Raw genomic sequence first — 13,014 nt, 5'->3', positions numbered from 1 at the left:
ATGTTGGGTCCCTGCATTAGTAGCCCAGCAACACCACAACTGCGCCATCCCCTTCCATATTGAGCAGGTGGCGATGACGTAGTGGCATTGTCGCTGGATGGTCGCTAAATTGAGCAGCTTTAAAACAGCCAGTATAGGCACTTCGGGCTGAATGGCCTACTGCCTGTGATTTCAAAGAGCTAATGAAATCTCGACGCCGCCCATCTCCGCCTCCTCCCTCCTCCCCATCATCTCACTGCTAACCCTACAGGGACCTCATTCTCCCTGTCTAACTTCAATTACTCCCCTGCCATCCTCTAACCCTATTTATCCTTCATAGTGCTCTCGCTTTGGTCACCCCTGTTGCATATCATTCGGACACTGATGAGCACATAACCATTCCGTGAGCGTCGCTGTGAACTTCAGCTGCAATCGCTGAAGTGCAGCCATTCGTCACCCGAGACATTGAAACTGAAAGTGGTTTGAATCAGGAAGTGCTGAGTGTGAACATGGCTTCCAGACAGCAAGAGGAGAGTTTGAAAGAGGATTTAATTTGCTCCATTTGTCTTGATTTCTTCACTGATCCGGTTTCACCGGATTGTGGACACAACTTCTGCCGCTCCTGTATCACCCAGTGTTGGGAAAAGAAGATAAACTCCTGTCCTGAATGTAGACAGAAGTTTCGGGAAAGAAACCTCAGAGGCAGTCGGGTCTTAGCGAATCTGGCTGAGAAAGCTCGAAAATTAAAGCTGGATCCGAAAGAGGAGGAAAGTAAACTTCACTGTGAGGAACATGAGGAAGAACTGAAGCTGTTTTGTGAAACTGACAAGAAATTGATCTGTGTGATTTGTAGAGATTCGCAGGAACACAGAGAGCACCGCTTCCTGCCGATTAAAGAAGCTGTTGGAATGTACAAGGTAAAAGGGAACAGATTTGATCCTGATTATTTGATCACATTTTCATGGTCGATCACTTATTTTCTGATTTTCTCTCCCAAATCCCAGGATCGGGTGAAATCTTCCTTCGATTCTCTCACAGAGAAGAAATCGGCGGTTCTGGAAATGGAGCAGCAGCAGAAACAGAAGATTTCCCAGATTAGGGTAAAGTCTCCCTGTGCTGATTTTCTGGGATCTCTGTTAGTTTTGTTCCTTTTATCGCGGGACATTAATTATGTTTCACATTTCATTTGGTAGGAACAGTCGAGCAGTCTGCAGACCCACATCACATCCGAGTTCACTAAAATGCACCAGATTCTCACTGAGAAAGAGCAGCGTTTAATCCGAGATCTCAGGAAAGAAGAGGAGAGGGTTCTAGAACCAATGGAGGAAAATCTTCGCGAAATTCAAGACATTTTAAATTCTGTTGAGGAGAAACTCTCAAAGTTGCAGAAACAGATGGAACAAAAAGATGACCTGATATTTCTTAAGGTGAGATATTATATTTCAGTTTAGCTCAGTGACAGGGGAATCACAGCTTGAGGGGTGATGAGGTTGAAATAAATGCAGCATTTTCCCAAGAATTCATAACTGATTTTCGGAAACCATTTCGTTGTGTTGTCTATTCCGGGGCATATATGCAGTTTCTACTGAACAGATCTGCCTCCCACCTTCTGCAGAATCCCTGGAATACCTGTCACGTCAGTGGAATGAGTTTTCGAGACCTCAACACTCAGCTCGCTTTGATTTCTGTGTGTCTCAAGTTTAATATTTTCCTGAAACGAACATCATAATGCCATTACAATTACTGGGCAGTTCTGGTCACCACACTATAGGAAGGATGAGATTGCACTGGAGAGGGTGCAGAGGAGATTTACCAGGATGTTGCCAGGGCTGGAGCATTTCAGCTGTGAAGAGAGACTGGATGGTCTAGGGTTGTTTTCCTTAGAACAGAGAAGGCTGAGGGGGGACCTGATAGAGTCATACAAAATGATGAGGGGCATAGATAGGGTAGATAGGAAGAAATTTTTCCTCTTAGAGGAGGTGTCAATAACCAGGGGGCATAGATTTAGGGTACAGAGCAGGAGATTTAGAGGGGATTTGAGGAATTTTTAAAAAAAATCTGGAACACACCAGGGGGTGGTAGAGGCAGGAACCCTCACAACATTTAAGTGGTATTTAGATGAGCATTTTAAATGCCATAACATACAGGGCTATGGGCCAAGTGCTGGAAAATGGGATTCGAATAGATAGGTGTTTGATGGCCAGCACAGACACGATGGGCTGAAGGGCCTGATCCTATCCTATCCTATCCTATGACTTTGATACATGGTGTGGGAATGTCCGGTATGGTGAATGTGAAAGTGACTGTGCCTGTGGGTGGGACTGATGCTCATTTCCAAACAGATTAGCAAGTTTCTGGCAGATGCGATTGCATTTGTTTTTGGTTAAATACCTGCTGCTTATGTTGACATATATTCTGGATAGAATTACTGACTAGTTCGAGTGTTTTGCTAACAAGAGAAAGGATAGGTTATGGCAGTGCAGTTGATGTTGTCAAATGGATTTTCAAAAAGTGGACCGCATGGTAACACAAATCTGGCATGTTAGCAAAATTGAAGCCCGCAAGATGCAAAGCAACATAGATATAACATTGGCTAAGGAATAGAAAACAGGATGTTGTGTTGTCAGGCTCAGTGGAAGTTGGCAGTGAGACAAAACCAGAAGATGCTGGAGATACTCCACAGCTCATGTGGAAGATAAGAAAAACAGAATTAAAGTTTCAGATCATGACTTTAATCGTTAACTCCATTTCTCTCTCCTCAGCTGTTGCCAGGCCTGCTGAGTATTTGCCGGATTTTCTGTTTTCCTTTGAGATTGCCAGCGTCCGCAGTATTTTTCTTTTGCATGAGGTTTACAGTGGTGCTCCCCGAGGTTCGGTCCTAGGGACCCTGATCATGATAGACAATAAAGACTTGGAGGTGCAGATAACAAGTTCGAAATTTGTAGCTGACTCGCAATTTGCAAGTTTACCAAACAATGAAGTTTATAAATAGTAATAGACTTGAAGAAGGTAGAGGTTGGTGGACTAGGGGAGCACATGGCAGATGAAATTCAACACTGAAAATTCAGGTGATGCAGTTTGTTGGGGAGAATGGGACAAAACAGCACAAACTCAATAATAGTACAATATTAAACTCAGTAATGGGACAGAAGGACCCATCTTTAAATCTTTGAAGATGGCAAGGCAGGTTAACAAAGCAAGTAATAAACCATACAGAATTCTGAGCTGTATAAAAAGTGAAAACGGTAGAAAAATCCAGGAAGTTAAACTAAGCTGCTATAAAATAGCTCAGCCAGAGCTGGAGAGTTGTTTTCCACTATATTTTAGATATTTCTAGCAGTTTGGAAGGAAAATGTTATGTTGGCCTTTATCACAATGGGACTTGAGTACAGGAGTAAGGAAGTCTTGCTGCAGTTGTATAGGGCCTTGGTGGAACCACACCTGGAGCATTGTGTGCCGTTTTGGTCTCCTTACCTAAGGAAGGATATCCTTGCCATGGAGGGATTGCAACAAATGTTCAGCAGACTATTATAAAAGCAAAAAATTGCGGATGCTGGGTATCCAAAAGAAGATAAAAATACCTGGAAAAGCTCAGCAGGTCTGGCAGCATCTGCAGAGAGGAACACAGTTAAATGTGTTCCTCTCCGCAGATGCTGCCAGACCTGCTGAGCTTTTCCAGGTATTTTTATTTTTGTTTCAGCAGACTATTCCCTGGGATGGTGGGATTTTCCTTTGAAGAGAAATTGAGGAGACTGGGCCTGTATTCTCTACAGTTTAGAAGAATGAGAAGTGACCTCATTAAAGTGTACAAAATTCTTATAGGTCTCGACAGAGTGGATGCAGGAAGCATGTTTCCCCTGGCTGGAGGGTCTAGAACCAGGAGACACAGTCTCAGAGGAAGAGGTTGGCATTTGGGGCCGAGATGAGGGGGAATTTCTTTATTCAGAGGGTGGTAAATCTTTGGAATTCTCTACCCCAGAGAGTTGTCGAGGCTCAGTCATTGAATATGGTCAAAGCAGAGGCTGTTAGATTTCTAGATGCCAATGATATCAAGTGATCCAGGAATAGTGCTGGAGGATGGTCTTGAGGTAGAAGATCAGCCATGATCTATTTAAATGGCAAATCAGGCTCGAAGGGCAGAATGGCCTACTCCTGCTCCTATGTTCCTAAGTATGACATGAAAGTTTTGGATAGCGTTGAGAGACAGCTTATTGAAATAGTTCTAGTGGTAAAGGGTTACAGTTATGTTGATAGATTGGAGAAGCTGGGCTTGTTCTCCTTAGATCAGAGGTAACTTGATAGAAGGTGCTTAAAATTATGTTGGGTTTAGATGGAGTAAATAAAGAGAAACCACTTCAGTGGGGATGACTGAAGGATCAGTTATTAGAGGACGCAGATTTAGGATGATTGGCAAAAGAATTGGGAGTTGATAAGAGGAAAAGATTCTTTAAATGTCTCTTACACCAGTAGATTGGAGAAGCTGGGCTTCTTCTCCTTGGAGAAGAGAAGGTTGAGAGGAGATTTGATAAAGGTGTTCAAATTCATGAAGGGACTGGACAGAGTAGACAGGGAGAAACTGTTCCCATTAGTGGAAGGATCAAGAAATAGCGGGCACAGATCTAATGTCATTGGCTAAAGAAGAATTGGTGACATGAGGATGTTGTTTTTATATAGCGAGCGTTAGGAGCTGGAATACATTGCCTGAGTATGGTGGAGGCAAGTTCAATCGTGGCTTTCATTAAGGGAACTGGATAATTAACTGTAAAGGAAAAGAAAATGCAGGACTATGGTGAAAGGGCGAAGAGAGTGGCACTAGGTGAATTGCTGTTTCAGAAAGCCAGCATAGGCATGATGGGCTGAATGGCCTTCTCTGCTGTAACCATCCTTTGATTCCATACATACGGTGTGTAGGTTTTGGAATGCACCAATTTTGAGCATGATCCATATAAGTCTTCAAAAAGGAATTAGATAAATGCTTAAGAAGGGAACTTGCACTGATACTGGGGAAAGGCAGTGGATGAGCAGAACTGGATTCTCTTCCTAAGAGTCAGCACAGAGGCGATAGGCTGAATGGCCTCCTTCTGTGCTATCATATTCTATGATCCTGTGAATGACATGGAAGCTTGCATCACAGAGACAGGCCATTCTGCCCAACAGATCTATGCTAGTGTTTATACTCCACAGAAATATCTTACCACATTAATTTGTCACACCTATTCGTGTTCCTTTCTCCCACATAGACTTGTGTAGCTTCATTATGTTGTTCACTATCGCCGCTTTGTAATGAACCTCAACTATTCCATATCAGAGTGAGTCTACATTCTATTCACTTCAGTAAAGAAGTTTCTCCTGGATTTATTAGTGACTATCATATATTTATCTCCACCAGCTTTGGACTCCACCACAAGTGGAAACATCTTCCCTATGTCTAACCCATCAAACCCTCTTAGAATTTGAAGGACTTTTCTCAGGTCACCCTCTCAATCCTCTCTTTTCTGAAGGAAAATATGCAAACTTGTTCCATCTTTCCTAATATTTTGCCCTCAGCTTTGTTTTATTAATTCAGGGGTTTGGGACCGATTAGCAAGCCCAGTGTTTATTGCCCATTCCTAGTTGCTCTTGAGAAGCTGGCAGTGAGCCTCCTCCTTGAGCCACTGCAGTCTGTGCAGTGCAGGTAAAGCCAGAGCCTCAACCCACTGACACTGAAGGAAACTCTTTCGAGTTATCAACAGTCACAGATTGCAACTCTTTCGAGTACAATCACAGTTTTCTTGGTTTCCGGGAGTGGGACATGAACCCACAACCCTCTGATTCAAAGGCGAGGGTGCTATGAACTGAGCCACAGCTGACACCAACAGATTTCATGTCCCTGTCGGTTGCCGAGGTTGACGCCGGGTGGTCCGTCCAGTTTCATTGTTATTAGAATTTATTAATTCCTGCTTTCTGGACATAGACAGCCAGTCCCTATCAACTCATATTTGTGTTTTGTTTATTTCAGGAGGAATCTTGTCGGCCAAGGAGGTAGGACATGTTCAGTACTGAAATTCTACACAATTTAGTAAAATAACTGAGAAAACTGATTATGGTTTGATGCTTACAGGAGTATCAGCGACGTTTATGTGCTGCCATATGCAGGTGCCGCTCTGCCCATTGAAAAATTCACCGGCCCTTTACAGTACACAGTGTGGAGAGAAATGATCGACGTCATTAATCCCGGTAAAACTCAGATAGATTCCTTTGTCCTGAATTATATCACATTTATATGTCAAACGGATCTGATTACATCAAACAGCACCTTTATGAACGAGGTGGATAAACGCTCCTAAATAGAATAAAAGTCTTTATTTTCTCCCCTTCCCCGCGCCAGCATTTTCCTTCCCTCCCTCTCTGGGATCTGCTCTTGTTTCCAATCCTTAGCTTTTTTAAAAAAAAGTTTCTTTTCGCTGTCTCGGTTCTCTCTTCCTTTCAGCAGCAGGTTTCCATCGCTTACTTGCTTCCTCTATTATTTCCTTCCCTGTTCTCTGACTCTGGTGTATGTATCTCGCCCCCTCTCCCCTCGCGGTAATCTTTGTTGCTGGATTTTCGGAGCGATGCCTCTGCGCCTGAGGTTGTGCCTCTGACCCTCCTGGTGCGCCGGGTCCTTGATAATTGCTGAAAGGTCCGTGGGTCACTGTGCCGGACCTGAGAGCTGCAGCACGGTCTGGGGAACAGGGGGCTCTGGCCACCTGAGGGGGACTGCAGCAGACAGCTGACAGCAGGGCTCCCTGTAGCTGCTCTGGGACGCAGGGGCACATGGACATGGGGTCAGAACAGCTGGAGAAGCGGAAACACCAGGAGGGCAGCAAATTCCAATTGGCTGTGTTGATTTGAGAAGCAACAGTTGTAGGGAGCGCTTCTTGCACATGCGCAGACGCTGTGTCAGTGCCAGGCTGTTCAATCTGACATTTGCTTCTAAGTGAAGCTCTGTTTCCTGTCGATGAATTATGCAGTTTTTTCCCCCTCTTTTGCAAGCTGGTTTCTTGTCAACTGCCTCCTTTGCAAAAAAAACCCGTTTTTAAAAATTCATTTACAGGGCGTGGCCATCACTGGCTAGTGCAGCATTTATTGCCCAACCCTATTTGCCCCTTGAGAAGGTGGGGGTGAGCTGCCTTCTTGAACCGCTGCAGTCCCTGTGGGTTAGATACACCCACAGTGCGGTTAGGGAGGGAGTTCCAGGATTCTGGGAGGGAAGACATGCAACTACTCAAAGAACAACCATTTTACCAGGCAGGTTCTCGTAATGGCAACAGCAGCCCTCCCCTCCCCCCTGCCCCCACCCCACGTAACCAATTAGTCTGGGAGGGAACCAGTCTTAGGGAAACCCAAACTATATACTCTTAACTGGGTTCACAATTGCTCAAACAAAAATAAGTTATTTGATTAAAATGTTTTTTAAAAAAAATCACTCAATGTGAGGTTGGAAAGTATGTCCCTGGAGCGACTGTCCCTAATACCTCCCAACTGAGCTCGGGGTCTATGCCGGAGCTCCCTATATAAACTCTTTCCAACTTCTTCATTTGCTCTAAGATTAAAAGCAAAATACTGTAGATGTTGGAAAGCTGAAACAAAAACAGAAAGTGCTGGAAAAACTCAGCAGGTCTAACAGCATCTGTGGAGAGAAAGGCAGAGTTAAATTTTCGAGTCCGTATGACTCTTCTTCAGAGCTAAAGAGAAGTAGAAATGTGATGATGTTAAAGGTGGGGGAGGGGTGGAGCAGGTGAAACTGGATAGAAGGCCAGTGATAGGTGGCGGCAAAGGGGAGATTGACAGCGATGTCATGGACAAGAGGATAAAGGGGTGTTAATAGTAGTAGTAAGGGCTAAAGGAGGTGCTGATAGTGGCATTAAGGTAAGAAAGCAGAATGTGATAATAGCAGTACAAGGGTAAGCACTATCAGCAACTATCAGCACCTCCTTTAGCTCTTACCACTACCATTAAAACCCCCTTTGACCTTTTGTTCATGATATCTTTGTCAATCTCTTCTTTGCCTCCACCTATCACTGGCCTTCTATCCAGCTTCACCTGTTCCACCCCCCTTATACAGTATAAATTTCATCACATTTCAACCTCTCTTTAGCTCTGAAGAAGAGTCTTCCGGGTTCGAAACGTTAACTCTGTTTCTCTCTCTACAGATGCTGTCAGACCTGCTGAGTTTTTCCAGTATTTTCTGTTTTTAGTTCTTCATTTGTTCAGCTTGTTTAGTGGTTCTTTTATTATTTAGTGGTTAAAGTTTCAGTGTTAAACTGGACTTTGTTCCCTATAACTGCATTTTCACTTAATTTCTTATCTTTTAGTTTACCCCAGTAGCTAATCTCAATACATTATAATCGACAGTCTTCTGGTACAATATCACATCTTTAAGCGCTGATCCTTGTATAAAATGACATCATCTCAGTCTTATAATTTGAAAGAGTTTTGAGGCTGTCCCAATGTAATCAGTAATTTGTGAAATCTGCTTCAACTTTTTGGAATATACTGGCAGCTCAGTAAGGGAATGTGACATGCGAATGTGGCATGTGACATGCGAAGGTGACATGTGACATGCGAATGTGACATGTGTCGGTGGCCGCAGTGCGGATCCGCAACTAATTCCAGAGCCCGGAGCCTTTCAGGAGCCCCAGAGTTCCCAGGAATCTCCCGAGTGAGCTCTTCAAAAAGGAAGGAGTTTGGGTAAATTGCAGCAGGAAATTAAATCGCTGACTGTGTTATTTTTCTTTAACTTTCCTCCAGCTCCAGCCTCTCTGACTCTGGATCCGGACACAGCGAATCCCTGGCTCATCCTGTCTGAGGACCGGACCAGTGTGAGACTTGGGGACAAACCGCAGGACCTCCCTGACACCCCGGGGAGGATTGATTCCTGGCCATGTGTCCTGGGATCCGAGGGATTCACATCGGGGAGACATTACTGGGAGGTAGAGGTGTGGAACAAGACTGAGTGGGGTGTAGGAGTGGCTCGAGAGTCTGCCGAGAGGAAAGGGAGAATCTGCCTGAGAACTGAGTCTGGATATTGGACTGTGTGGCTCATTCCTGCCCGCGGCTATGCTGCAGGAACAACTCGAGGAAATCGCCTCATCCCAAGTGTGGAACCCCGGAAGATCGGGGTTTACCTGGACTATGAGGGTGGACAGGTGTCATTTTACAATGCGGACAACATGTCCCATCTCCACACTTTCACCCACACTTTCACTGAGAGAATCTTTCCCATCTTTAATCCGGGACTGAATGAGGACGGGAAAAACTCGGCCCCGCTAACAATCTGCAAGTTAAGGGTCACTAGCATACCCATCCCATAATTTCACACCCTCTCCCTGTCTCCTGCCAGCTGTAAACTGCTGGGTGTCGCTCTCAGTTACAGGTGGTGCTGATGGTTCGAATGTTACCTGAGGTCAGGGCGGGTACAGCCCAGTGACAATGTCTTGTTGACATTACTTCAGCCGCCTGTCAGGACTTGTGACCAGACCTGTCAACCTTAACTTGTCACCAGATTGAAGCTGCCCTCAGGACAGGAACAATTGATGCCCAAGAGATTGCTAAAACGTTGTGAGCAGTTTTCCTCCAAGTCAGCAATGTATGCTCTTCCTGAGTTTTCAGAGTTTGAAAACTCTGAGTTATTATGGGGCATGTTGGCTGATGTTATGACACAGCTGATGGTAAATGCTGAGTTGTTCAAATCGCAAAGGGAAACTTGAAACAACTGCCACAATTTGTTTTGCAGTTTGAATACATTTCGAGATGCGTGCCTTGAATTCAGTAGTAATTAGACCGCCAATTCTTATAAGTTTTTGTAAAACTAAATTAAATATTTGTTAATAAGAGAAATGATTTTAAAATACATACATAGATCTACAAATTACTACTATGATAACTTCTAAATCCCCTAATCAATCGAACCCGTTACACTTTCGTTAAGGCAACAGTAAGACACATAGATTTTAAAAGACCCAGGCAAAGGAACATGACACCTTGAACAAGTCAAATTTAAAGTGAGTACTTTTCACTTCAGCCCCTGGAGACAGCAGCTCAAGGCACAGATGCTGAAGGCTTTATCACACACTTATAAAGTCTTAAAAATGCCTTCCCTTACAAACAGTCTGTTTTATACATACTTTCCTCTTTGAATGCAAATACCCATTGTTTCACTATGTCTTTGGGCTTTTACCTCCCTGATAATAAAATCCTCTCATAGCACTAAGTTTTACCAGAATTCTTTGGGAAAAATAAACACACTTTCTAAACTTCACCTGGCTAGGTGACATATTTCACCCCTCCTTTGAAAACAATCTAGTCTGTTTTATTTAAAAATGCAAATGTTCCCTTGACAGCAATGTTTCTAAACTTCCCCATGTTTACCTAATTAACATTTCAAACCTAACTTCTCTTTTTACATCAAAGCACCCAGACTAGCTGCCTCTAATTCAATTAAATCTCTCTCTCTCTCTCTCACACACACACACACACACACACATATAGACACATCCCACTATTACTCTATTTTACAATAAATTCCAATAACATGATGAGAATTATTATGTCTTCCTGACAGCTGAGCATTCCCTCACTGTTGGATTATTAATTCAGGTTCATTACTCATTATTAAATCCATGATGACTTGTTCTTTCTTTGGTTCAGGAAAATATCAGAAAACCATCTCAATTCCAATTAAAATGTTCACTGCCATTATCACTTGGGGTGCTTTGCTTCTCCCAGCAGATGACCAACTAAAATCCCACGCCATTATTCTTCTCAACATATCTCTCTCATCTCCTTGTTAAGGTCTCACGTTGCTCTATCACTGTCGATAAACAACATTTTTATTTCTCAATTCTACCCATAAATTTCCTGCTGTCTGCTCACCCTCCCTGTCAGCCCCTTTCTGCTACTGTAATATTGCTGCTAACTAATATTGCTATATCTGTTTTTCTCCTACGTCCCTGCTCTTTCTAAAGACTTTATATAACTTGGAATATTTACTTCCCAGTCAAATTCAGCTTTTAACCAGGTCTCAATGATGGATGCTAAGTCACATCCTTTTAGCTCTATTTACGTTGATTTTGTTTGCTTTGCTTTAAATGCTGCCTACATTCATGCGTAGAGCTTTAAATTTGCAAATCTTTCCTGTCCAGCCTTTATGATCTGATATTGGTTTAACATATGTTTCAGTTAATCGTATTACATATTTCCAACAATTCTATGGTATGTTGATCAGTTATGTTGTTATTATTTCCCATCCTTTTCTGAATCTGTAGTATTTTATTACCTTTAACACCACTAGGGCCACCCTGATCCCTCTATAAGGTTGTTTTTATTTCTGCTCATGTCTAAGCACCTCTCCCGACCTCATTGATGTAAAGTCCTTCCCACGGATCTTTTAACATTTTAGCTAGCATGCTGATCCCAGCCTGTTTCTAGTTTACCCCTCCCAAAGACACAGTTCCTTCCTGTCATAGCTGTGGCACCAGTGTTCCAGGAAATGGAAACTCCCTTTTTCACAGCAATGCTTAAGCCATGTGTTAACTTCCCAAACTTCCTATGGCAGTTAACTCATGCCACAGGGAATGAATATAAAAACACAAGGTAAGTGATATGCTCTAAGTGAATAAGAAAATAAATTTCAAGTTGGATATCAAGGCAGCTGTCACTGGTGATATTATTTCAATAGATTTTATAGAATAATTCACAATGCCATAGAAAGGCTACAGCACAGAAAGAGGCCATTCTGCCCATCTTGTCCATGTCACCTCTCTGCAAGAATGACTTACCACATCCATCTTTCCTGCCTTTTCCCCTATGGCTCTGCAAGCATTTTTCATCTTCAAGTAATTATCCAACTCTCTTTTGAAGGCCTTGACTGAATCTGCCTCCAACCACACTCACAGGCAGAGCTGTCCAAATCTTACCACCCTCACTGTTTAAAACAGCTTTCCTCGTGTCATAGAGTCATTTACAGTACAGAAGAATGCCATTTGGCCCATGCAGCCTCTTAGTGGAGGAAGCCAGTCAATCCCATGCCCCTGCCCTATCCCCATTGTCCTGAAAGCTTATTTCCTTCATTGATCGTCTCTGCTTCCACTGCCCTTGCAGGTGTGAGTTCCAGATGATTGCCACTTGCTGTAGAATAAAGTTCTTCCTTACGTTTTCCCTGCATGTTTTGCACAAAGCATTAAATCTGTGCTGTAAGCTAAGGGGAATAGTTTTTCCATGTCTACCTTATCCAAATCTGTCACAATCTGTCAAATATCCCTTCAAGATCCTTTGCTGAAAGGAGAACAACCGGAGCTTCTGAAACCTAAACTTGTAGCTAAAATATCCCATCCCTCAAACCATTCTGATAAATCTCCACTTCAATGTTTCAGAGACCCATTGCTCTTCCTTCTTTGGCCAATCACCTTAAATTGATGTTCTCTGCTTCTCGATCTTTCTGCCAATAGGAACTCTTTTTCCCTATCTACTCTGTCCAGGCCATTAATGACAAGTCTGTTATCTGGCATTTTATCAATTTCATTTTAGAAGTCCATGTTCACCATATCAACCACATGACCCTCATCAGCCCTCTCTGTTACCTCACCCTTATTTCCCTCAGTGTCCTTGGATGCATCTCATTTGGCTCTGCTGACTTATCAACTTGATGTATTGGCAGTCTATATAATACCTCCTCTCTCCCAAGTTTTAGCTAATTCAGTGTCTCAGCTACCTCCTCTTTCACTATAACTTAGAGAGGATCTACTTCATTTGTAAAGACTGTTACAATCCCGAACTTTCTATGGCAGTTAACTCGTGCCACAGGGAATGAATATAAAAATGCAAGGTAAATTATATGCTCTGAGTGAATAAGAAAATAAATTTCAAGTTGGATATCAAGGCAGTTGTCAGTGGTGATGTAATTTCAATAGATTTTATAGAATAATTCACAAAGACTGATAACTTTTAATCAGAAATTTGAACTTCCAGTTAATAGCTGAAAGGATGGCACAAGATGTCAGATTTTAAGAATACTAT

General features: G+C 42.9%; 1 protein-coding gene across 1 annotated transcript; it reads left to right on the top strand.

Annotated features, from left to right (window-relative positions):
• Positions 1–210: 210 nt before the first annotated feature.
• On the top strand, positions 211–12,876 carry LOC144695626 (zinc-binding protein A33-like). The gene is made up of 6 exons (XM_078566524.1): positions 211–896; positions 984–1,079; positions 1,173–1,406; positions 5,978–6,000; positions 6,080–6,195; positions 8,749–12,876. The coding sequence occupies exons 1-6, from the start codon at positions 489–491 to the stop codon at positions 9,309–9,311; spliced, it is 1,440 nt and encodes a 479-aa protein (XP_078422650.1). The 5' UTR covers positions 211–488; the 3' UTR covers positions 9,312–12,876.
• Positions 12,877–13,014: the final 138 nt, after the last annotated feature.

Source organism: Cetorhinus maximus, chromosome 21, assembly GCF_964194155.1.
Source record: "Cetorhinus maximus chromosome 21, sCetMax3.hap1.1, whole genome shotgun sequence".
Lineage (NCBI taxonomy): Eukaryota > Metazoa > Chordata > Chondrichthyes > Lamniformes > Cetorhinidae > Cetorhinus > Cetorhinus maximus.
Note: the sequence above shows the minus strand (reverse complement) of the source record. Positions and strands in the feature narration are given on the sequence as shown.

Bases quoted from the DNA above. Each gene is read 5' to 3' on its own strand.
- LOC144695626 (XM_078566524.1), top strand. From the start codon at position 489: ATGGCTTCCAGACAGCAAGAGGAGAGTTTGAAAGAGGATTTAATTTGC. The intron at 897-983 runs GTAAAAGGGAAC...CCCAAATCCCAG, and splicing joins AAGCTGTTGGAATGTACAAG to GATCGGGTGAAATCTTCCTT. The intron at 6,001-6,079 runs GTAGGACATGTT...TGATGCTTACAG, and splicing joins GAATCTTGTCGGCCAAGGAG to GAGTATCAGCGACGTTTATG.